This window comes from Odontesthes bonariensis, chromosome 16 (genome assembly GCF_027942865.1).
Source record: "Odontesthes bonariensis isolate fOdoBon6 chromosome 16, fOdoBon6.hap1, whole genome shotgun sequence".
Classification (NCBI taxonomy): Eukaryota; Metazoa; Chordata; class Actinopteri; order Atheriniformes; family Atherinopsidae; genus Odontesthes; species Odontesthes bonariensis.
Window position 1 is genome coordinate 2,335,171 of NC_134521.1, and position 26,960 is coordinate 2,362,130.

Genomic DNA, 26,960 nt, shown 5'->3' on the forward strand with positions numbered 1-26,960 from the left:
TATGGTAGCCATCCTAAAAAATGCCTTTTTTCCCAGGTACATTTAAATGCACCATGGTGGTCACCTAGTTTGCATCGCTTTAATGGTTGTGATTACGCAGTGGAAAAATACATTTTCAATTTTATTCTTTTTTCAAACTTTGAATTCAAATTTAATATACATTTTTTTTTTTTAATTGTCTGGATCTCTCCACCTACCCCCGTGCTGGCTGGACTGGTTTATTCCCCCTAGCGGCGGACTCCGCAGCCACCAACAATCACAGCCGCGGTGTCTGTCTGTCTCCACAGCCGAAGTGAAAGTTGTGTCCGCCGGGGGAAGGCAGGCTTTCGGGACTGATATCACCGCCGCTTCAGACGCTTTTTCTAAAGAAGAAATGAGACGGAAGGAGAAGAGGCTGCTGCAGTTTGCAGGGCTGCTCATAGCTGCTCTGCTGTTTCTGCCTAATGTCGGGCTGTGGTCTTTGTACAGAGACCGAGTGTTCGACAACTCTGCCGACACAGAGGACGCTCCGGGCGGCTTTCCCCCCCTACAGGTAAGGGCAGCTCAGGGTGGAAGCTACAGTGTAGCCTCCGGTAATGTCAATCATAGAAGCTACAATGTAGCCTCTTGTAATGTCAGTCAGAAATACTTGAAATGCTGGTGCTTTATGAAAACGTAATGCCTGTGCTACTTCCGTGTTTATGCCACATTTACACATGCTACATTTCTATACTGGGTGTATGACACGGAGACTGTGTCTGCAAGGAGGAACAGGAGCTAACCCGGAGCTAGGCATCACAAAAGTTACAATAACACCGAATCCAGGAAGTTGTTACAATGTCTGAAGCATGGGCGATTTTAGGATCTGGTCTTTAGGGGGGCCCAGCCCCCAGTGCTCACAGAGGCACATTATTTCTCACTAAATTGAGGCGAACTAGTACATTTATACATTTTGGAGCCGTATTAGCTTTGCTTTGAGTAGTGTTTTAGAGCTAACCCGGAGCTAGGCATCACAAAAGTTACAATAACACCGAATCCAGGAAGTTGTTACAATGTCTGAAGAATCAGGAGCTGCTACATTCACGTTACAAGTAGGGTTGCCAACCCTCTAGCCCCTTTCACACTGAGGAATAACCCGCGTTTAATCCGCGAATTTAGCGTGTCCGCTGTTCCTTTCACACTGCCGACCCGGGCTGCCGCGTCAACTCGACTCGCCTTTCGACCCGCGTCGGACCCTAGTCTTTTTGCCGAGTTTGGTGTGAACACAATCGACGCGGGTCGGACGTGGGCGTGACGTGACGTGAGGAGTTTAAAAGACAGAATGGACAGCTGATTCAGAACAACAGCGACAGGTGAGGACAAGTTTCACTCTGTTTTACATCAACTTCCAGACATTTTTTAATATGGCCAACTGGGGAGACAAGGAGGTCCGCGAGCTCCTCAGCCTCCGAGCAGAGGACGTTATTTACCGCCACATTTCGGGACGGTGAAAGATGGACCTCTGCTGGAAGGGCTGGCGAGAAAGATGGGAGAGCGCGGTTTCCCACGCAGCAAGACGCAGGTGACCAACAAATGAAAAGCCATGAGGAAAAAGTTCCATGCTGTTAAAGGGGCACTAGGTAGCATTTTCACCTAAAATTATAGCCTTCAGGAGTTTACCAAAGGTTAAACAAGTCAATGGTAAGCGAATGAAGCCGGTCTCGCTCCCAACAGGGGTCTGTATGCTGAAAATCCCATATGTAACTTCGGCAGGAGCGACCCGCTTCTGAAGTGTCGTGATGCGTGAGAAGAGTCGTTTGTGTTTACGGCACTTAGCTAGGTCCTGTATGCTAGCTGTAGTTGTAGCTATGTGTTCGCTTGCGTTGAAGAGCCAACACCAAGCGTTTCATATTCTGCCTTTCACAGACTGAATATGAAACGTTCGATGTTGGCACTTCCCATCTTTGTGAAATTTCTCCAAGCGTGATCTTGTTCATCTACCATAGTGATCTGCGTTTTAGATCGTGAAGAGTCAGGTGATGATGGTGCTCTAATTCCTCCTGAGTTCGAGACGTAGCCTAGCTTCAGAAATACACGGACTGACCTGATTAGAATAAGAATAGCGTTTTGATCCGAACAAGAATTGTTATGTACAAATGAAAATTGATTAATTTGTGATTGTAATCGGAATAGTGTAGAGCTAGTCTGCGTTTATTGCGGCGTGTGTTGGTAGTGCCTGCCCGCATCTGTCTAAGATGTAACTTTTGTAAGTGTCTGCTAATACAAAGGAATCACTCCACGAATACACCATGATGAGGGAAGAATCCCATTCAAGATCAGCAACAGTCCATCCATACATCCATCATCTTCCGCTTGTCCGGGGATCGGGTCGCGGGGACAGCAGCCTGAGCAGAGAAACCCAGACGTCCCTGTCCCCGGCCACTTCCTCCAGCAACAGGATTATAGCATATTATCTTGAGTTCTCTCTTCAGAAAATCTCTGATTATAGTATCTTACGTGGGCAGTCTACACTTGTGAATCAGATGACCTAACTGCACTGACTAAATAACACAACGGCAGCATTCGCCACGATGGTTAGTTAGTGGATGTGTACAGGTGGGCATTTTTACGACAGTGTAGAATTTCAGTTTGACCAATAGAGATCGCTATACTGCCGCTAAACTACCTTGTATCCCTTTAATGACCACAACAGCAGGAGTGGCAGAAGGCGATTGGACTGGCCATATTTTGACATGTGCCACGCCATCTGGGGAGGAAGCCACTCTGTATTTAACCCTACCGCCGACGCATGGCTTGTGCCTACGTCATTGTACACGCCCAGCATTTTATGTGTTTCGTGTGACGCTCTGCCACTAGGCCACGCCCCCTGAACTCGGCTTCAGGCGACACGGGTCACCAACACGCCAAGCGTTCACATTGCTCGAAGGTGCAATTTGGACCCGCTAAGGTAGCAGGTCGCAGTGTGAAAGGGGCATCTGAAAAATAAATAAGGGACACCTCATTAGCAGGCTTTCTACGGAAGAGTATTACGGCCAGGCATAAGAAAAAATAATAATATTTTGCCTGTCGAGAATAAATTCGACATTTCAAGATTTAAAGTTTGAATGGTGTCTCCAGCTGAAAGCATGCAGAAGTAGTTAGGTTGGAAAGAGGGAGATGATTTGGAAGAGCTGAAAGCAGTTTCTATTCATTTGAATGACGGGAAAATTTGAATAAAAGTTGAATATCTGAAAAAGTGTAAAAGTTAAAAACACCAAAAATGATAGTAGGAATCTGCCGAAAGAGCTGAACGTTTTCATACCAAAACTGTAGAAAGAGCTGAACGTATGCAGGAGTAGTTAGGTGCCGAAAACTGGCGGAATAATAACAATAAAGAGAAACAGGAACTTAATAGTAAGAATGCCTTAAAGCATTCTCACAATGAGGCACAATGTGCTGAATGGAAGCATTCATTGGTTGTGTATGTGCATAATTGTAAGTTTTGGGTGGGTGTGGTGTTTTCTTAAAGAACTCCGGTATTTTCAACATTAAGCCTCTTTTCTGAGTCGTCTGCAGTGTTTTAGAACCCCCCTCACCGCTTTTTTGATGTTTACTGCTGTCTCCGGTATTTGCCTAATTTTGATTCTTCTCAACCTGCTTCAGAATGGCAAGTCATGTGCATGTCCAAAAAGGTCCGTAAAAGCACCATAAACGTCCGTTTTCAAAATCATCAACTCACCGGAGTGGTTACTGGTGTGCACTGGTAATCCATATCACATTTGGTTGCGAAAAGTTGCTTCTGTCGTGTTTTATTTGGCAGCTCGTTCATGCTCGCACTATTTTCTTAGCGGTGGCGGAGTAATATCAACGAACATCCAGTACAAAATGTCAAATAAAACACGACAGAAGCAACTTTTCGCCACAAAATTTGATATGGATTACCAGTGCACACCAGTAACCACTCCGGTGAGTTGATGATTTTAAAAACGGACGTTTATGGTGCTTTTACGGATCTTTTTGGACATGCACATGACTTGCCGTTCTGAAGCAGGTTGAGAAGAATCAAAATTAGGCAAATACCGGAGACAGCAGTAAACATCAAAAAAGCGGTGAGGGGGGTTCTAAAACATTGCAGACGACTCAGAAAAGAGGCTTAATGTTGAAAATACCGCACTCCCCCTTTAAATTCAGCAAATTGATCGACTTGAGTGAGTGGTATGAGAATGTTAATTTGTTGTTAACATGTCTGTAAGATGCTTTTTATGTGTTACAAAAAAAATCACAAGGAAAATCAGGCACACATTCTGTGGCTAAGAGGATTTCTGCTTTGAATCTGCTGAGCACTACCTGCAGTCTCAGAAAGGTGAAGTCACACAGGCCAGTTGCTCGATGTAAAAGATTGAATGAACCACTCCTGACATCTTACTGGGTGGAGCTTTCTGCATGAGCTGCTGGGAACTCATTAAATGAAATACAAGAAAACGGCTAGTTTGAAAACAGAAGGGTGTTTCATAACTGCTGGAGTGGGACTTTAAATTAAGTGCTTGTAGCATGTTTCTTTTCAAGGAAAATACATCGGGAATAAAAGCCCTGTAAACAATTATGTTTCGTAATAGTTTATGGTTTAATTAGTAAATATATTGGATTCCCTACTTTCCCCACCCAGGAGGTTAATTTAAACACTTAATATTGTCTGAGGTTTTTCAAGTATTTTGTCAACATTTTTGTTGATTCTTTCATACTCAAGTTACACCGATTGTGAAATTGTGGGGCAATATCGATGTTGAAAAAAATGTACCTTGGTCAATAGCTGATATTAATTGTTTTAAACATTTTTTTTCTTCTTTTGTTATCAGTGAAACAATGAAATATGCATTATAAAGATAACTGAACAGTCAGCATTTCAGTCCCTCATGAAAATATCTCTGACGAAGCACATACTCTTTCGTACAAATGTGTTAATCAACTTTTACTATAACTTTTCACATATGAGAATAATTAGTGTGAAAAAAACAGTTGCAAAATCCTGTTACCTGCGCAAAGGCATTTAATTACTTGATTGGCCAAACATTAAAAGTAAAGTCAGTTTTGGGTTAAAGTCAATGCAACACCAGATAAAAATGGTTTACTGCCATTGGTTTATGTTATCTTTTTTGCTGATAGACCACAGTCAACAAGCTGAGTATCAGTCGATACCGATATTGAGCCAATATATCTGTGCATCCCTATTTCTTACATATCTTTTATTACATTTTAGTTTTTCAAGGACTTCATATGAAAAATTTGAGAAATCATTACAAATGAAATGTAAATTAAAAAAAATACCATGTATATATATATATGTATATATATATATATATATATATATATATATATATTTAAAAAAAAATAATACATACATGGTATTTTTTAAATTTTTTTAATTAAAATAAATTAAAAAAAAAATTAAATTATTTTTTTATATATATATATATCTCCAAAGGGAAATCATAGAATTAATAAAAGAGTGTGAATGTTTTTCCATTGTTTATAACAGTTTGTCCTACATTATGAATCTGAACAACAGCCAGAGTTAAAACAAGTTACTTAAATTCCTAATCGAACAACCAAAAACAAAAGACATTTAGAATCACTCAAGTTGTAGTAATATTTTATGCAGTACAACTGGCTGGTAAATATTTTGATATTCCAAGTTAAATATGGAATAACGAGGTTTAAGAAATGGAGGATAATTTTCGAAATGTTAGAAATTTAACCTTCTAGGTTTTACTTAAAATTATGTGCATGAGCTACAGCACTGATACTCACTATTTATTTCACAAGAGCCACATTGGCAGCAAAATCAAGGTTAGAGCCACTTTTACCACAACATACTAAAGTCCCCTTTTGCAGATATGCATTTCTACATATAAAACATCCCACAGAAAAAGAAACAACACAGCCAATACATTTTCCATTCAGACCACATTTACCTTAAAGGATAACTGCGGTATTTTCCACATTAAGCCTCTTTTCTGAGTCGTCTGCAGTGTTTTAGAACCCCCCTCACCGCTTTTTTGATGTTTACTGCTGTCTCCGGTATTTGCCTAATTTTGATTCTTCTCAACCTGCTTCAGAACGGCAGGTCATGTGCATGTCCAAAAAGGTCCGTAAAAGCACCATAAACGTGCGTTTTCAAAATCATCAGCTCACCGGAGTGGTTACTGGTGTGCACTGGTAATCCAGATCAAATTTGGTTGCGAAAAGTTGCTTCTGTCGTGTTTTATTTGACATTTTGTACTGGATGTTCGTTGATATTACTCCGCCACCGCTAAGAAAATAGTGCGAGCATGAACGAGCTGCCAAATAAAACACGACAGAAGCAACTTTTCGCCACGAAATTTGATATGGATTACCAGTGCACACCAGTAACCACTCCGGTGAGTTGATGATTTTGAAAACGGACGTTTATGGTGCTTTTACGGACCTTTTTGGACATGCACATGACTTGCCGTTCTGAAGCAGGTTGAGAAGAATCAAAATTGGGCAAATACCGGAGACAGCAGTAAACATCAAAACAGCGGTGAGGGGGGTTCTAAAACACTGCAGACGACTCAGAAAAGAGGCTTAATGTTGAAAATACCGCAGTTCTCCTTTAATGCTGGGATGAGTGGAAGCTGGCGTGCATGTGCTCGACTTTCTTCATGTTGTATTTGTAGTTTGTTGTTGTAATCATAGTGAGACATTCAGGATGAGCATGGTGTTTGTGCTGGTTTTTTCCCTTTTTTAATTAAAAACCGATCCATTGTGCCTGCATCTCGCGCTGGCTAAAGGAGCTAGCGCGCTCTGCGGTTTAAGCGGGCTGCGTTGCCAGGTTTAACAGTTACCCCTTTAGAAAACCCCATTAAGCCTTAAATAATACTTAATAAAATACTTAATACTGTGCAGTATTCGCTGTATGTTATTTGAAAAAATGTATTGTTATTGTTACCTTATTGTTATAAGCTACTATGAGAGTGCGAGCCGCCAGTTAGAGCTTGAGGAGCCGCTCAATGAGTATCTCTGCTCTAGACCACCAAAGAAGTCTGATACGCATTTGCTAAAGTTTGCTTTGCATTTGGTTCAGGGGATGCTGGCAGTCATTCAGGGAGTTTGAAATGCTGAAAACCAGCCTTCAACACCTTGATCACATGACATGTTAAATGACACTTTGCTGCCCAGAAGCGGACATCTTGGCTGTAGAAGACAGAGGAGACCTTCTTGAGGGAGTTGTGCGAGCCACTGCTCCCCATGCTGCTGCTTGTAATGAAAGCGGTCTTACCACAGATCACTTTGATGTTTGCATTGATCCAAAGCTTTGTTGGGGAAGCAGCAGACATGCTGTGTGGGTAAAGCTGATGTGCTTAGCCACACACCCTGTGAGAGATTCATCGCTGTCATCCCTGTTATCATTGGGAAACCATTCCCATTAAGTTCTCCCATAGCACTCCCTGAGGGTCTGTTGTTTTTGCTGAGATTGCTTCACAGCCCTGCTGGTGCTAGACAGACTCACGCCTACAGAATTATGCAGCCTGTGTAACCTTTCCCTTTTTATTTTTTTATTTTAATGCTTTCCGATTTGTGTGAGGAAGACATACATTAACAGTTTAAAGGGATAGTTCGCCTCTTTAAAGGGACAGTTCGCCTCTTTTGACATGAAGCTGTGTAACATCCCATATCAGCAGCATCATTTATGAACATCTTCTTACCCCCTGCTGCGTCCTGTGAGCAGAGTTCCAGCCTCGTTTTGGTGTTGATGAAGGTAGTCCGGCTAGTTGGCTGGGGTTTAAAAAATAAAGCGTTTTGCTTCTCAGAACAATATGCGTTCAACAGAGTAATACATTTGCATCACAAAATGGTTCTCCAGGAAAAAGTCAGTCCTTTCCGTTTCCTTTCCCTTCTTTTCCTAGTCTTTTGTTTCCTTTCCTTTCCTTGTCTTTCCTTCCCTTTGTTTTGTTTCCTTTTGTTTTGTTTCCTTTTGTTTCCTTTGCTTTCCTTGTCTCTCCTTTCCTTTTGGTTTCTTTCCTTGTCTTGTCTTTCCTTCTCTTCCTTTCGTTTAGTTTCATTTTGTTTCCTTTGCTTTTCTTTTGTTGCTGCCTGCTGTGCAGACCGAGCACTCCCCTGCTTCTGAGCAGCAAACACTGTAACAGGCGCGGCTGTCGGCAGGCGGCAGCAGGCAGTGATACGAAGGGAGAGAAAATAGGGCCAAGAGATTGTGAGTAATACATTTGCATCACAAAATGGTTCTCCAGGAAAAAGCCAGACCTCACAATCTCTTGGCCCTATTTTCTCTCCCTTCGTATCACTGCCCGCTGCCGCCTGCCGCGCCTGTTACGGTGTTTGCTGCTCGGTCTGCAGAGCAGGTAAACAAAAGAAAAGCAAAGGAAGGGAAGGGAAGGCAAGACAAGGAAAGCAGGGGACTGCTCGGTCTGCACAGTTTACATTTGACGCATTGATATCAAGGGAGGCAAAAATAGCGCCAAGCGATGTGAGGTCTGACTTTTTGTGATTTTGTTTATCTTTATATTATTTATTTTAATGTATTTTATTTGAACTTATTTTTATTCTTTTTTATTGCACTGTGTTTTAGTATCTATAGATTTTATGTGCTTGGAACGGTAGCATTATCTGAGTCACTTTTACCTTTTAATGCAGCTTTTATCCTTTTGGTCAACCTCGGTTGTTTTTTTAAAATGTGCTCTATAAATAAAGTTTGAGTTGAGTTATCACTCAGAGCTGTTTTGAGGAAGGGAGGTCATTAAACATCTCATGAGAAAAAGACAGATCGAGTGGGTAAAAGAGGTGTTTGTTCAGAGCATTTCCTCCATTTTGGCTGCAGCACAAACTGAGCGCGTGCAGAAGCTGCTCTGTATGCCTGTCGAGGATTTTTTTTTTGCCCCAGATCAGTGCAAGCAGCCAAATGAGGGACAGGTGCAGCAGACAACCTGAGGATACAGAGGAGTCAGGCTTTTAATTACAGCCATGCAGGTTATACGGGCCACTTTTAATTTTATTTTAACCTTCCTGTTGTCTTGCGGGTCTAAAGTGAGCCACTACCATGTTTAGCTGTAGAAAAAATACCTTAAACTATCTTTTTCCAACTTGAAATTTTATGACTTTTCCTAAAGGGACCCTTTAGGAAAAGTCAAACAAGAACAAAAAATACATGATAAAAAATGTATTGAGTTGAGTTGAATAGATAAATAACAGGTGGTTTCATCATACAAAATAGGTTTTGGATTTAAAATTTAATTAAGTTGCTTTATTTTGGGGCTTTGGTAGGGCGGCTCATTTTTGACCCATAAGACAAGGAGAGTAAACACAATGTTAAGTGTCCCTGCATTGGGGTTAGTTTCACTAAAACAACAAAATTCGGTACACTCATTCATCATGCCCAGACGCACAAAAAAGTCTCATGCCGCCATGGTCCCACATTCTCAGGAAGGCGGCCATTTTGGATTGAAAATGCGTCCATTTTTGACCGATTCCACGCCTTGCATATGATCAAACTAGTCTTACAGATTTAATGCTACAGACTTCAAATTTGGCCAGGTTAAAAATCATTGGGCAACTTCAAATAAGTACACAACACTGGCGTTACAGTAAATGAGGTGTCCACTCGCATACCTCATGCTATTTACCGTTACATTAGCGACAGTGACTGAGCTATTAGCTGCAGAGCTAACGACACAGACAGACTGACCGTTTTGACTCTGGAACCATGAATGAATCATTATCCTGATGAAACGCACTGAATTTGCGGATTCATTGTTCTTCAGGAAGCTTGAAGTCGGGGGTTTTGGTCTAAAATGAGCGAGCTAACCATCTCATGGGCAGGCAAACACCTCCCACAGCCCAATTGATGCTATTAGCTGCATAGCTAACGATACAGACACTTTCTTGTGGTAACAAGCTATGTAGCTATACTGCACATACAGGAAAGGAACACATTTATAGAGCGTTAAATTACTTACTTGTCCGAGGTCTGTAGTTGGGCCAAAGAGAGTTGGTACTGATCCAGGGTTCATTTTCAGACGTTCGGCAATGAGCAATGAGCTGGCCAAAGAGCTGTGGGCGGGGAAAGGCAGTTTGGGCATAGCCATATATGGGCTCTGGGGGGAAACAACCTCGACGTCATATGAGGCGGCTTTCCCGATCAGGCCATCTGCATGGTCACATTACCAAAGGCGGAGAATACTTTCCAGTGCATGGTTTAGGTCTATCGTCATTTTTAGCCACTGGGGGGCCGCAGGCAGGCTAGGGGAACTCATATTAATGTTAAACTACCTTAAAAAGTGAAAATTTCATGCCATGGCTCCTTTAAACTAATATTGCGTCTAATATTGAGTCTTTGTACCCTACTCTGATGTGTGCGGCAGGCTAAAACAAATTAGTAGATGTATGGCTTGTTATTGTATTATGACCCAGTGACAATAACCGTTTACAAAGCGGTGCCTCTCCCTTCTTTGTTTCACATCATGCCCTTATAATGGACTGTTGTCTGTTGAACCCAAAGCTATGATCTGATGGGCTGATTGTCCCCTTTCTGATACATATTGGTAATTGCTTTCCTGTGGAGCTATGAAAGCTCTCCCTGCTGGACACATTGATTTACTCATCCTCACCAGTGGTGGGAACCAGTGGCATGCCTCGGGCTCTCTTACTTGGCACAACAAAGCAGAGCTTGGTGCAGCAAAACGAGGCATCTGCAGGGACGCTTGCAGGATTAGGGCCACTGAGATTACAGATTTTCTAATCATTATGTAAGCCACATCTGTCTGTGAAACCCTGCCTCCCACCACGCCGAATGAAGCCAAACCCAGTAGCAACATGAGGCTTTAAGTTCTGCTTATTAAGGGAAAACCAATAGATAGGGCAAGGGAAGGGTAGTTGAACACCTTTCTTGTTGCTAGTTCAAAAAACATGAAGCAGATGATGGTGGAAAACTATTGTCATATGATATGTCATATGATAACAGTACAATATAATGTTAATTATCCATATACCCTATATTTCATCCATATACCCTATATTTCTTATTGGTTCAGTCTGCTCAGTTAAATTTATTTTTACCTTTATTGTTAAATGTACGAATCCATCTTTATTTAGTTTACTGATGTTCATTATTATTATTACTATTATTATTTACCCTACTCTTCATACTGTAGATTTGTATATAGTTAATGTGTAATTCTCTATTTTTATTCTATTTTTTATTCTTTTTCTATTTGCTTGTTAAATGTACGCTGCAGCAACACAATAATTTCCCAAATTGGGATGATCGATCTATCTATCTATCTATCTATCTATCTATCTATCTATCTATCTATCTATCTATCTATCTATCTATCTATCTATCTATCTATCTATCTATCTATCTATCTATCTATCTATCTATCTATCTATGTTTCCTCGCTGGAAGATTTCATAGTACAGCTTGATTTGACAAAAATAATAGATGGATTGTGAAGACTTTGATTAACTAACCAATCCCCAAAGCAGCTTCTCCTATTCATTTATTTTTATATTTGAGTGTGTTGATAATTCAAAGGAGACATATTCTGACCTTTTTTACAAGCTGGCACAATTTCACAAGGTCTCAATCTGGCATTGCTTTGGTCAAATTACCACAGGACCTCTCTTGATAGCAGAAAGTTAAGGGGGCAAAGTGACCCACTTGAATCCATTCAACCACTTTATTTTGCAGGGGGTTGTCCTTTTGAGATCAGTGGTATAGTGTTGCTCCACCATGCAATTTGGACATCACTAAATACCTCAGCTTGTATTATATATTATATATTATATTATATTATATTATATTATAATAATAATAATAAGAATATTAAAAAAAATATTATAATATATAATATTATTACTGTATGAAAACATTCTCATGTCATGGGATTGAATCAAAGTTAAGATTTGATCCATGTGTTCTTAAACCTTGCAACTTTTAATGAATTTGCATTTTATGAATACAAGTTGAATAAACTGGGCTGAATTGGACATAATTTGATTATAATTCAACAGAGTTTGACCATGTCTAATTGCAATTGTATTGAATGGAACCTGGACAATTTCGCTTTTGATCTAGTGTGTCTGAAATGACATTAGGCTGTAAATCTTAATGGCTTTCTGAATGGAATATTTTCAGTTGGAGATGGTTCCAAACAAAGTAACAGAGTTATGTAAGGTTGAGTTGAGTCACATCAGAAACCCAAATATATCTTATCAAGCACAGAAAAAATATTCTTATAATGTCAATCAATCAATCAAACTTTATTTATAAAGCCCTTTACAATAGCCAACTGGTACTCAAAGTGCTTTACAACAGGATAAAAACAACAATACATAAAACAAAACATAAAACACGATTCAGAAATGGTAAAAGTGCTAAAAGTGCTGCAGGGCATTAAAAGCCTTCCACAAGTGCAATAAAATGAATTGAATAAAATTTGTATAAAATTAAGATAATTAACACATTGAATACCGGCGATGTTTACGGAATTATGTCGTAGAATCCCAGCGTTCTATACCATTTTTTGACGTTTTTTGTACAGTCACAGCATATTATGTGATAGGGCCACTGAAACATGTTATGGCTCGTTTGAAAGCTGAGACTTTAAACTCTTTGTGGGTCAAAACTGCGTGTCTCTAGGTGCCGCCATTAGCGAGCTATCCTTAGCTAAAATCAACAACAAACTGAGATATCGGGGCTTTTGTGAAACGTGCGCTCTTTCAGCCTGTCGCACTTTAGATACTTACATATCCGGGTCAGAGGATTTGCGTCATGTCCTTGTGTCAAAGGAGTTTACATGTTCATAAAACCACCAAGTAGGTGGAGGGATTCTAAGAATGTATAGATTCAGACTCCATAAAAAAAACGTAAAAACGTATTTTTACCATTTGGGAGCCAACGCATGGGCAGTAAAAACGTAGTTTTACGTGACTTGGGAGTCAATGTGTTAAAAAAGAGCAGATAGAATGGATGCACAGTGGCCCTAATGAGAGTTCGAACGCCAGTCTAAAAAGGTCTTAAGCTTTGATTTAAAAAATAATGTCCCTTTTAATTAATTTTTGTAATTGCTTATTAGTATTATGATTTAAGAAATAATCTTTAAAATGCTAATAAAGTGTGTTCTGTTTTGTTGGACACAAAGTTGGACACAGTCATTGGTGAATTTGGTGAAGATACTTTGGAGAAATGCATCCCTTCTGGCGGTCTGAAAAACTGACGTGTAATATTGCAGAATTGTTTTGCAATAGGAAATAATCACAAAACTCAATGATGCTACATCAGGGCATCACTGTAAATTGATCATACAATGGCCTGAAGGGCAGAAAGCTCTTTTTCATTAGATTCAAGGACCAAGGTACATCCACATTAGCTCAAAGAATGGAAGAAGTTGCTCTTTGAGCTGGAAGCATTGTGGCTCAGCATTTGATATTTCACTTCTTCTACTTTAGTAATGACAATAAGCAGCGAATGACAGTTTTCTTTGAAGGGTTTGTAAAAGAGCTGAGATCACAGCTTCAAGTTACCACTGAAGCCTATTAAACATTCATCACACTGTTCATCAACACACTTCATCCTAAACGACATTGGGTAATCACTGTTGTATAATGTTTGGTGGATGTGTGTGATGTATGCTCTGTCGTTCACATTGTCTTAGTTCTAGCAATAGCTCCCTCTGTGATGCTCATAGAATAGAAAAGAAAAATACTTTATTCATCCTCCAATGGGGGAAATTCAAATTAGTCAAGTAGCTCAACATTTTTTTAAATATTTACAATGATTGTATTAACAACAACAATAATAATACCAATTATAGTAAAAAATACTACTACTAACTAATAATAATAATAATAATAAACAAATAAATTAAAAAAAAATCAATCAATTTGAGAAAAACTCAGCAGTCACTGTTAAAGAGCCTTGTTATTTTTAAGATTCTTCATTACGGGATGTGATGATTTGTTCTAGCTTTTTCTCATTATTTTACCCAATATTTATTTTTCATTTCTTAAAATATATTTGCGTTGTGATGAAATGAATTAAGATAAATGCCATACTACCTATTGTGGTACTACTACACAATACCACAATCAAAAAGTCTCAGAAATCCTCCTAAAACATTTGATACAGTATAGACTGGTTTAGGTATGGCAAGGGCTTTTTCTGCAAACAAACATCCTGCAAGGGGTGAGACTCGTATAGGCATTTTATATTTATGTATTTTCTGTATTTATTTTGTATGGTGTCAAGAATTTTGCATCCTGCACAAGGCAGAGAGACAGCCATCTGTCATGACCTCTGTCCACTCATCTGCTTGGTATCGCTCGTTGCAGCAAAACTGTGGATTAGGACTAAAGACTGTGTATCATTGCTTCCTGGGTTTCATTCTCTAACCAGAGATCTTTAAGTTCATCTGCAAATAACTGTGGAGCTGTTACATAGAGGGAGTGGGCCGAGAATTTGAAGAGATTCACAGTAAAAATTCCCAACTGGCTTTTCACACTGGAAAAAATCTAAGACTTACCAAGTATATTTGTCTCATTGAGTATCTCATTACACTTAATATAAGACACAACTGCCTAACAAGCACCATTTCAGCCAGATATAGGGACTTGTTTTAATACAGTACATCTGGAATATCTTGTTAAGTGAAAAAGTCTTGAAAACATCTTGTTTTAAGTCAGATTTCACATGAAACAAGCTTTTTTTTTTCATTTGAAGAGGTTTTTAAGCTAATTTCAAGATCACTTTTAACTCAAAAGTCCCAAATATCACATCTTATTTCAAGAAATCTTGACAAGCCGATTTTCAGTAGTTCCATTGGCAGATTTTTTTGCTCATTTCAAGCAAAAAACGTCTTTTATTTGTTGTTTTTTTACTTATTTTTGGAGGGGCATTTTTTCCAGTGCAGTTTCCAACTCTTTTTCTGAAGAGAAATATTAAGCAACACTAGTAATGTACTCATGCCAGTTGCTATCCTTCAGGTGGTATCAAAGGTTTTTGTGATTTATTTAAAACATTTTTACTATTTATTCTTTATTACAGATTTTCTCTGCACTTCCACTTCATCACCACACTTAAAGGGACACTTTGTAATGTCTTCCCCTATCTAGTGGTGCAATTTTATTTTGCAAAGTCGAATTAATTTGCTCTCTAGCACCTCGCGTTTTCAAATGTGCGTTGCAACTTCTTGAACTACGGCAGGCGGTATGTGTCAAGATTCAAGAAGCTTTAGCTTCAGACTCAAGGTCCATACAAACAAAAAGACATCAAGACACACAGTACAAAGGATTACATAACACACATACAATAACACTATAAATACAGATGGCAGATAACATGTCAGATAACATAACATCTCCTTTGGTGTGCAAACAATGCAATTAGTCATATTCCGGGAGTTACCGGGAGTGACGTCGACGCAGCGGTAGCGTTAGCAGCGGTTGTGTTAGCAGCAGTAGCGTTAGCAGCGGTAGCGTTAGCAGCAGTGTGTAGTTGCTATCTGGAAAGTGTTCTTTTAAATAAACTCCCGGTAAACTTACAAACTCTCTAATTCCTCGTTTTGTGAGTTAAGAGCCTATGTGTACTACGGCAGAAGTTTGGTAACGATCAATGCATTATTAGTGGGATCATTTACCAGATAAAATCTATTTACCGTTAGCGCCAGTAATAAGCCATTCGGCAGGCCTGGCGTTGGGGAAAACGCGATTCGAAGTGCTTTATGTCCCTCTCGGCACTTCGACGTTTTTCATAGACCGGAAGGACATGGCAGCCTCCATAGAGCTTGCCCGCTCTATGTAGATACAGACAAGTTATTCTTCACTCAGGAGGATAAGTGAGATTTTTGACAGAGATAATTTTACACCAATGAGGACTAATTTATGAATGAACATGTTGATTTGAGCTAATAAATGACTTAATATATTACACAGTGTCCCTTTAAGGCCTTTTTTTCTGAAAACAAATCATAACTGTGTAGGATTGCCTCAGTTGTTGCCTTCTTCATCACAGGGATTCTTGCTACCTAACCTGTTGGCTGGCGGTGAAACCTCAGTGTTAACTCATTGACTCTGTAACCTCAGGCTGTGTAGTACTGGCGTGTACTGTTTAGAAAGCGCAGGTAACTTGAATGTATGTTTCTGTGTGATGGGATAGGATAGCAGTGGCTTACTGACTTGCCTGTAAAGTGTTTGAGGAGACAAAGAGGGGGAGGTGTAGTAGCAGATGGTGAGGTTAAACGCAAAAGACAGATAATTGTGTCTCTCTGGGTTGAGGTGGATCTGCCTCTGAACTGAAAAAACAGGAAGAAAAAAAAAACAACGTTGGCTCTCGTTTGGAGGAAAAACTTCATCAATTCATTACATTATGTTAAAACTAGCCCACATTTGTGCTGCGTGGACATTAAGGACCTCTTTTTGTCTCCGTTGAAATAAATGTGGGCTGTTGGACTGACACAGACTGAATGTTGTTCCCATAAACAATGCACATCATTCTAGAAGTGTACAATTCAACTTGTTTGTTTTTTTAAGGAGGAAGAAAATTGAAATTACCGATTATATAGAATCGCAATTATCTGCACCTTTGAACCGTGATACAAATCGAATCTGCACCTTAGAATCGTGACCAAAGCATATCGTCCCACCCCTAACGGTTTGACTGGTACTCTTTTAGCGTATCATTGTCCCGTCTTCGTCTACAGCCCCATCTATGCTTTATCTTAATGAATCAACCTTTATAATCATATAACAAGTGTGTGCAAGAGCACACAAATTTTATTTTATTTCCCCTTCTTTTGCAAAATTGATGCTGGCCAGTGAGTCATTAAACATGCAAGACCTGTGAGATATTTAACTGAGAGAGTTTAAAAGGACGTCTGGGTTTCTCTGCTGAAGCTGCTGCCCCTGCGACCCGATCCCCGAAGAAGCGGAAGATGATGGATGGATGGATGGAGTTTAAAAGAAACAGCAGCTTTAATGAGGGTCTGTTGCCCCTGTCAGTGCTGTTATTGTGTAACGTCCAACAGCAGCTGCTGAGGGTCTAAACCCAAAGCCACAGAATCACTCCCACTCTCTGACCAAACAGCAAACATAATCTGCTGTTGGCAAGATTAGTCGAGGACCGCAGCAGCATGGAAATGAGGTTAGGCAGCCAGCGTTTTAGAAAGACGTGCCATAATCTGCAAATCCACCTCGATAGGTGGACCAATAACTGCTATTTCACTGCCACCATGATGTCCTAAGTCAGTTGGTGTTCACATTCAGTGCTGCACATGTCTTCATGACTCAGCACTGGTTGTCCTATTCCATTTTCCTCATATTATCCAAGAGATGTTGATTCTCTTGCGTGAGGCTGTTTTGTATTTAGGTCAACTGAAGGCTGAAATGAATGGAAATCGTGTTTTCATCTGCATGTGGAATTGTACATCAGAATTATATGCACCTTCTTTGGTGTAACGCTGTTTACAAGTAAGAACAAGCAAGGACATTTGTATTTATTTGTTAGTTTAGAAATAGAATAGAAAAATACTTTATTTATCCACCAATGGGGAAAATTTAAATTCGTGAAGTAGCTAACATTTTTTTAAATATTTACAATGATTGAATTAACAACAATGAAACAACAATAATAATACTACTACAAACTAAATCATAATAAATGACTAAATGGCAAAATAAACAAATAAATAAAAATCAATCAATCATTTGATCAGTTTGTAAATATGTTCAATTCAGTTGAGTTTATTTATGTAGCACCAAATCCCAATAAATGTCATCTCAAGGCACTTCAATGATTACCTTGAGATGAACACGGGCACGCTTTGCTTTGCGGTAGGACGTATTGCATCACTTCCTGTTACCTTGTTTGTGTACTGCAGATTTTCTTACTCCTCTTGGATTACTAATAATCACTTTATTTCTCCCTATATTTTGCATAGCTAACTCAAATGCATACTTGTTCTGTTCTACCACTCACTCCCACAGATCTTTAATCTTTATTTTCACATTTTAGCGTGTGTCGGGTTCTCTAGCTTAACATGCACTGGAAAAAATGCCCCTCCAAAAATAAGTAAAAAACATAAAACAAATACAAGACGTTTTTGCTTGAAATAAGCAAAAAAATCTGCCAATGGAACTAGTGAAAATCGGCTTGTCAAGATTCCTTGATATAAAATGTGATATTTGGGACTTTTGAGTTAAAAGTGATCTTGAAATTAGCTTAAAAACCTCTTTTAAATAAAAAAAAAAGCTTGTTTCATGTGAAATATGAGTCAAAACAAGATGTTTTCAAGACTTTTTCACTTAACAAGATATTCAAGATGAATTGTATTAAAACAAGTCCCTATATCTGGCTGAAATGGTGCTTGTTAGGCAGTTGTGTCTCATATTAAGTGTAATGAGATACTCAATGAGACAATTATACTTGGTAAGATTTAGATTTTTTCCAGTGTGGCTAACAGTTCTCTCCCTCTATTCAGATTCAGATTCAGTTTTATTTGTGTCCCCATAGGGCAATTAGTGTTGCTGCAAGTAAAAAGGACATAAAATATAAAAGACATATAATTAAAAGTCTAAGAGGGGGGGGTTTAAAAACCCTTTTTCGCTTTATACATGCTTCCATTAGGTAACATTATTAGACAGCATGGCATAAAGTTCCATTGCTATGCTGATGATACTCAGCTGTACTTATCTATAAAACCAGATGAACCCAATAGGTTGGTCAGACTACAAGCATGTCTTAAAGACATAAAGACCTGGATGACTCAGAACTGTCTGCTGCTAAATTCAGACAAAACTCAAGTCGTTATCTTTGGACCTGAGCGCTTCAGGGAGAAATTTAAATAAATAAATAAATAAATCCTAGCTAATGAAACCAACAGATTGCACTGAAACTTCTCTTTGGTCCAATCTCCTGTATGAGGTGACTATGTAGAGGAACGACTCCCTTTTTAACAGGAAGAACCACAAGTAAACCTGCAGCCTGAGAGCGAAGTGCTCTGTTAGGAAAATATCTTACAATGAGATCTTTAAGATATGATGGAGCTCGGTCATTAAGAGCTTTATATGTGAGGAGAAGAATCTTAAATTCTATTCTGAATCTAACAGGGAGCCAATGAAGAGAAGCTAAAACTGGAGAAATATGATCTCTCCTGTTAGTTCTCATCAGAACTCTGGCTGCAGCATTTTGGATCAGCTGAAGGCTTTTCAGAGAATATGTGGGACAGCCCAATAATAAAGAATTACAGTAGTCCAATCTTTAAGTGAAAAATGCATGGACTAGTTTTTCTGCATCACTCTGAGACAAGATGTTCCTGATTTTAACAATATTACGAAGGTGAAATAAGGCAGTCCTAGAAACCTGTTTTATATGAGCGTCAAATGATAAATTCTGGTCAAAAATAACTCCAAGGTTCCTCACTGTATATAACCAGACAGTTTCTCCCTGACATGTCTTTTTAGGGAAATTAGTTGACAAGTACGTGACTCCATGTCTTATGTAAACATGCATGTACATTTGTGATCTGACACTCTCAGTCTGTCTTTTATGAATATATATACAAACAGTGACTGACAACTAAAAGGCTATATTAAATTTAATGAGGGCTCATGCTTGTGCTGACAGGAGTTACATCCTCGTCTTTTCAGCTCTCTGCTTTATTTCTTTCTTTCTTTCAGCGGAATGTGCATTATTTATTTAGGTGTGTCACTTTTGAGTCGCGTCTTTGCTGTCAGTTCATAGGAGAATGTTGGGTGGAGGCGACACATCCTATGTTACTTGTGTTGTCACCTCCTCATTGTCCCATCAGTTTGTGCTCCGCCTTAAATATTAACAGAGCAGAATAAGTTATTGGTGCTATGTTGGCTCTATGAGCTATTGAGTCATGGGGTGGACTGACTTTTTCACACACTACGTCTGCAGTTTATTTCAGTGTTTGTTAAAAAGTAATGACATTGTGCGATTTGTAGGGATGGGAATTGATAAGATTTTTACAATTCCAATTCCATTTTCGATTCTGCTTAACGATTCGGTTCTTTGTCGGTTCCCTTATCGAGTCTCATTTGGAGAAAAAGGACAACAAACCGGTCGATTAGCATCAACTTTGTTTAGTTTAGAAGTAACACGAGTCATGACCTCACAAACCCAACAACGGTGAGGTCCACATTGGTCTATCCTGGCCTGGGTAATTGAACTCTTCCTGCTCTGGTGAAAGGAGAAGCTGGAGGTAGAGGTGAACTGGGGGTAGTACCACCAGCCTCTGGCTCTGAGCCAGTCAGGCTCTGTCTCTCATGATTTCATCTAAATGTAATGCCTGAGAAGGCATTCATTTAACCTTAACCGTTACTAACAGCAGCTTTTACAATCAGGCAAATGGAGCTAACATGATAGGCAGTGTTTGTTAGTTAGTTAGTTACCTGCAGTGTTAGCCGAGGACATGCTAACGTTGCTAACGTTGCCGGGTTCAGATTCACCAACGTCAATCATTCATTCATAGTTATTGCATGTTGGTAGTATTTCGTCCCTTTGGTGAAATATTCACTTTGCAAGCTGCCCTGTTGTCGTCTTTTTTAGGGATGTGTAACCAAACTTTCGAGCGTTTGTACCGCTTGGGCGCCATGTTTACTGTTGGCTGCTGGCTGCGCTGGACTCGCCACGCAGCGTTGCGTGGTGACGTCATTCGCGCCCACTGGAATCGATAAGGGAATCGTTTGCAAAAATCGCCAAACGATTCCAAGGAATTGAAAAACTGGGAACCGGTTCTCAACAAGAACCGGTTTTCTATTCCCATCACTAGTGATTTGTTTTCCATCCTAGGATGCAATTTACCTCATTTTAAGACCTGGTAAGACCGTTTTCTTTAATGCCCTGATATGAAAAAATGTTTGAATTGATAGATGCATACTTTTTTCTTAACATAATTGTACAATGATACGCATAGTGCTCTAGATGCATTCAAAGCATTGTCTTGTATTAACCATTATGACACTGGCCTTGTTTAAAAGAGCCTTCTAAAACCTTCAGGTTTTCTGGAACTTCAAAATATTAATAAATTAACTCGCCTCTCAAAACTGTTGTTTCTTTTTAGCACTTCTCACTCATTAAACTGCATGGAGATTTCACTCACCTGCACTAAACTGTTTGAAATGCAATAAAAAAAAAATAAATCAAGAGCCTTTAAATCTAAGCAAATTATAATATGGCATGATGTCTCTTTCTAGATTTGTAAAAGAGAATTGGAAGTTCTTCATCAGAAAAAAAAAGTAAATTTGTACTCCTTGAAATTGAACATCTCGCAAATTAACTGTTAAAGGGACAGTTCGCCTCTTTTGACATGAAGCTGTACGACATCCCATATCAGCAACATCATTTCTGAACATCTTCTTACCCCCTGCTGCGTCCTGTGAGCAGAGTTCCAGCCTCGTTTTGGTGTTGATGAAGGTAGTCCGGCTAGTTGGCTGGGGTTTAAAAAATAAAGCGTTTTGCTTCTCAGAACAATATGCGTTCAACAGAGTAATACATTTGCATCACAAAATGGTTCTCCAGGAAATAGTCAGACCTCTCCTTTCCTTTCCTTTCGTTTCCTTTTGTCTCCTTTCCTTTTGTTTCCTTTCCTTTCCTCGTCTTTCCTTTCTTTTGTTTAGTTTCATTTTGTTTCCTTTGCTTTTGTTTTGTTGCTGCCTGCTGTGTAGAACGTGCAGACCGAAGTACAGCCTGAGCAGCAAACAGTGTAACAGGTGTGGCTATCGCTAGGTGGCTGAACGCATTGATATGAAGGGAGAGAAAATAGGACCAAGCGATTGTGAGATCTGACTTTGTCGGCACATCGTGCTAAAGCTCCTTGTTTAGGATTCGTCTTATGTTAATTTCTTTACATACATTTGATTGCATCCCCCATCTGTTCCTCAAGATGATTTTATATTTTTCATACTTTGCCCTTTTGTCCTCAGTCTCAATTTCTATAATTTATTTCAGCACCCACACACATTCTGCTTCCACAAAACTAAACGTGCACACATAAGCTGAAAAGTTTTCTTCTTTCTGTGTATTTCAAGGTCTCATTGAGCAGTGAAAAAAGCCCCAGAGGAATATCTCAGTGACGTGCACTGAAATTTTAATCAGGAGGAAATGGGGTGGCACAGTCTTGCTTCTCTTTAATATGAATTTGCACAGATGGATTCCTGCTGCTTGTCAGATTCTTGTGTGACACATTTAGGGTGTCTGCTTGTAGAAGAGGTGACTAGAAGAGAGGGGTAAAGAAGGGAAGAAGGGGTAGAATTTAATGGATTTTTATTCTGAACTCCTACCATTTCTCTAATCAATCAGAGAAATAGTAGTCATTGATCATACAAGCAGCAGGTTTTTTTAAGTGTCTGGTTGACCTAGACAGTTGTGTGCGTGATATCATGGAGAGATGGTTAAAAATAACACCTAAAACCTAAACTCTTTAGCACCTTAAACAAGGTTGCTTCAGCCTTTAAAGTTAATACATGTTTTATCATATGACTGTTAGAGGTGCCACGTTTGTAAAAGTAGTATTTCCACCTTATTTATTAGACAATATGCTTTGGTCACGATTCGATTTGTATCACGATTCTTGATAATTGCGATTCGATATAATCAGCACATTGGAAAAAACGCCCCTCCAAAAATAAGTAAAAAAACAACAAATAAAAGACGTTTTTGCTTGAAATAAGCAAAAAAATCTGCCAATGGAACTAGTGAAAATCGGTTTGTCAAGATTTCTTGAAATAAGATGTGATATTTAGGACTTTTGAGTTAAAAGTAATCTTGAAATTAGCTTAAAAACCTCTTCAAATGTAAAAAAAAGCTTGTTTCATATAATATGTGACTCGAAACAATTTGTTTTCAAGACTTTTTCACTTAACAAGATATTCCAGATGTATTGTCTTCAAACAAGTCCCTATATCTGGCTGAAATGGTGCTTGTTAGGCATTGTGTCTTATATTATAAGTGTAATGAGATATTTTGACAAGAAATGAGACAAATATATTTGGTAAGACTTTGATTTTTTTTCCAGTGTAATTACAATTTTCTTCCTCCTTAAAAAACAAACAAGTTAAATCATACACGAGAGAATGAATGTCGTTCCCATAAACAATGCACGATGACATTTATTTCAACTGAAACAAAAAACGGTACCTAACATGTACAGCATTTTTTAAAGTTTACAGTTACAAAATGAAATTAATTGTCCACACAGCACAAATGTGGGCTAGTTTTAACGTAACTTAATGTAATGAATTGATGAAGTTTTGAGTGGTTACGGATATGACGTAATATAATCGATTCAGGGGAGAAAAATTTTTAAAATCATCCCATAAAAAAATCGCGATATGTACATGAATCGATTTTTTTCGCCCACCCCTATTATTGATAACTCTCATATTTTATCGACGAAAACCTTAGGAGACAAAGTTGATTAAATAGTTATACTGTTGTGGTCTGGACTTATTTTTTAAAGTTATTTGTTTATTTAAATATTTTAACTGGTTCCCGTAGTTATGATTTGGTCGTGTTGTCTCTTAAACAGTCGCAGTCTGAGGCCCTGAAAGTGTCTCTGGCTGCATTGTACATTACTCTGTTATTCAGTATCATATTCTTCTAAACCAGGATCCAGTTGGATTAATAATTCATGGTATTTCATGCAGTCAAGTGATGCCATTTGTATTTAAACTGTTTCACTAATTACCTCCTCCCGTCGAGCTAATTATTTCTACATTGTGTTGTGATCCTGTAATTGATGAAGCAGTCTTTGATCGTCACTCAGCGGGTAGAATGACCAAACAGGAAGTAACAGCGTCTGTCTTTGTGCTGAGCTACAGTTGATCTGTCTGTGTGTGTGTGTGTGTGTGTGTGTGTGTGTCTGTGTGTGTGTGTGTGTGTGTGTGTGTGTGTGTGTGTGTGTGTGTGTGTGTGTGTGGTGGTGTACAGAAACCCTCTGCAGGGTTGTGTGTCGAAGCATTGGTATTCTCCTCACAGGCTTGTGAAGCATGAAATGGAAAAGTACGCCTTCTCTGGATAAACTCTAGACAGAGTGGTGTTAGATAGCGAGAGCTGAAGCTCTGGAGAAATGGCATTGCTGAAACAGATTCTTACTGAGGCTCAAGGAAAAGAAAACATGGAGCCTGATTTATAGTCGTCCGGGAAACGCCACAGAGACGCCTCACCGTCGTCGGAAACCCTCCCGAAAAATTCCTAACTATGGATAGAGGGTTGTGATTGGTCGGCTAACAACCTAATTTCCTGAATCACTTTTCCGGTTTAGCTCCTCCCTCTCAGAAAAACAACAACCGCCATTTTTGAAAGAGTTTACTCCCACGTCACACAACATGGCTGCACGCTTGAATGGGAGTATATTGTGATTGGCTGTACGTCGGACAGCTGTGATTGGCTAGTTTTTTTTCTATCATCTTATAACCTTATGTGTGCCTTGAACATGTACAACCCGATTTACCTTTGTGTATACATGCCAATTGTTTCTGCACATTTTGTTAAAAATCTTTAATAAAAAAAGAATAAATAAAAAAAAAGTTCAGACAAACTTTGTTGCGTTCGACTTTCCCGACAGACAGACAGATGGATAGATGCCATTTCTTTAAGCTAATTTTTCAGTGTGTGTATTTGTCTTATTTACCTAGACTGTATGTATATACACACATATCCAACAAAACAATTTTTACTAGTTTTATGCACATTTATATGCAGGAGTCCACACGCATATAGTCAGAGGTTATTGCTGCTCAGCACACAAAACTAAAAAAAGGAAGCTTCTCTTCAGAGTGAAGCAAAGGCCAAAATGATTAAACAAAACAAACTACATCTTAAAGGTTTGGGGCTGGTGGTGGTCAAGGTGTGGTACACACTATTTTGTAGGAAATATTTAATTTCTTCGTAAAAGCTCTCCATAGCTGCTGCTGATCACCGAAAGAACGAGAAAAAAACTCTCCGACGCACAGCGCCTAGTTACGGTTACTATGGCTACTACAGCCAATCACAATTCAAGCGGACAGCCATATTGAGATCTAAAACCCCATACCAGTCAGTCTGCATTGATGGAGGGGAGATAGAGACTGTTCAGACCTGCAGATACCTGGGGGTGGTGCTGGGTAATAAACTGGAGTGGTCTGCCAACATGGACGCAGTGTACAGGAGGGGCCAGAGCCGTCTCTTTTTCCTGAGACGGCTCAGGTCCTTCAGTGTCTGCAGTGATATGATGTGCATGTTTTATCACACTATCATTGAGAGTGCTTTGTTCTATGCTGCTGTCTGCTGGGGGAGTTGCACTACAGACACAAACTGTAGGCGCCTGGACAAACTGGTGAAAAAGACTGGTTCTGCTGTAGGCAGAAGGCTGGACCCTCTCGGTGCTGTGGTGGAGAAACGGATGAGGAGGAAGTTAGATTCTGTGATGGAGAATAATAAACATCCACAGCATCCTGCAGGACAGAGGAGCAGCTGCAGGACTGAGAGCTTCAGGAGGTCCTTTGTTCCCACAGCCATGAGGCTTTATAACAGGGACTGCTGAGTTCTTCTCAAATTGATTGATTGATTTTTATTTATTTGTTTATTTTGTCATTTAGTCATTTATTATTATTTAGTTTGTAGTAGTATTATTATTATTGTTTTATTGTTGTTAATACAATCATTGTAAATATTTAAAAAAATGTTGAATTTGAATTTCCCCCATTGGGGGATGAATAAAGTATTTTTCTATTCTATTCTATTGTGTGACGTAATCAGACGACGACGGCACCCGAGCCGATCTGGTACCTACACCGGTCAACATTTGGTCAAAATTGTTTGCATTTCAACATCAACAAGCTCCAACTCCAACAACAGTCTCTCTCTCTCGGTCGCCATCGTTCGCTGTGAGGAGTGGAACGGAGGCGGAAGGTGAACAATCAATCAACCACTTTCACCATAGACGTCGTGAGATTAGGTTAGGGATGGGAATCAAAAACCGGTTTCTAATTGAGTAACGTCGGTGAATCTGAACCCAGCAACGTTAGCAACGTTAGCATGTCCTCGGCTAACACTGCAGGTAACTAACTAACTAACAAACACTGCCTATCATGTTAGCACCATTTGCCTGATTGTAAAAGCTGCTGTTAGTAACGGTTAAGGTTAAATGAATGCCTTCTCAGGCATTACATTTAGATGAAATCATGAGAGACAGAGCCTGACTGGCTCAGAGCCAGAGGCTGGTGGTACTACCCCCAGTTCACCTCTACCTCCAGCTTCTCCTTTCACCAGAGCAGGAAGAGTTAAATTACCCAGGCCATGATAGACCAATGTGGACCTCACCGTTGTTGGGTTTGTAAGGTCATGACTCGTGTTACTTCTAAACTAAACAAAGTTGATGCTAATCGACCGGTTTGTTGTCCTTTTTCTCCAAATGAGAATCGATAAGGGAACCGACAAAGAACCGAATCGTTAAGCAGAATCGAAAATGGAATTGGAATCGTAAAAATCTTATCAATTCCCATCCCTAGATTAGGTCGTCTAGCGTAGCGCCGCCTACTGATCGGGAGGTGAACTGCCTTGCGTATCCCACATCCCGACGGAGAACTTCGAAAGGTTTAATAGCCTCTGCGTGACCACAGAGTCGGATTTGCGGATAGCGGCGGAGTAGCACACAGAGGCCTTAATTTAAAAAATCGTGTGTCTTTTCACCTTATTCTGACCACTCCTACTGAGTTTCATTCATGTTGAGATTTTCCAGGTTGTGGCTTAAGCTCAGCAGGTTTTGGTTAGACTGTTATGTGTTTGGGAACAAAGTGAGCTGCAGTCAATTTTACAGACTTTAACACATGCATGGTTCCTACATTGTTTTGAAAATGATAGAAAAATTATGGAATTAGATTTTTTTTGTGTTTTTTCTAGATCTGGATAGAATGAAGCACAGAAAAGAGGTTACAGGAAAACATTCATGTTTCCTGGATATTGTCCC

At 39.4% G+C, this 26,960-nt stretch overlaps 1 protein-coding gene across 1 annotated transcript in view; it reads left to right on the top strand.

Moving 5' to 3' along the window:
- Positions 1-226: 226 nt before the first annotated feature.
- galnt10 (UDP-N-acetyl-alpha-D-galactosamine:polypeptide N-acetylgalactosaminyltransferase 10 (GalNAc-T10)) overlaps positions 227-26,960 on the top strand; it is a 70,777-nt gene continuing 44,043 nt past the window's right edge. Inside the window, exon 1 of the mRNA XM_075487305.1 lies at positions 227-532. Within this exon, the coding sequence (XP_075343420.1) occupies positions 374-532 (159 nt within the window). The 5' untranslated portion in view covers positions 227-373. The remainder of the gene's footprint in view (positions 533-26,960) is intronic.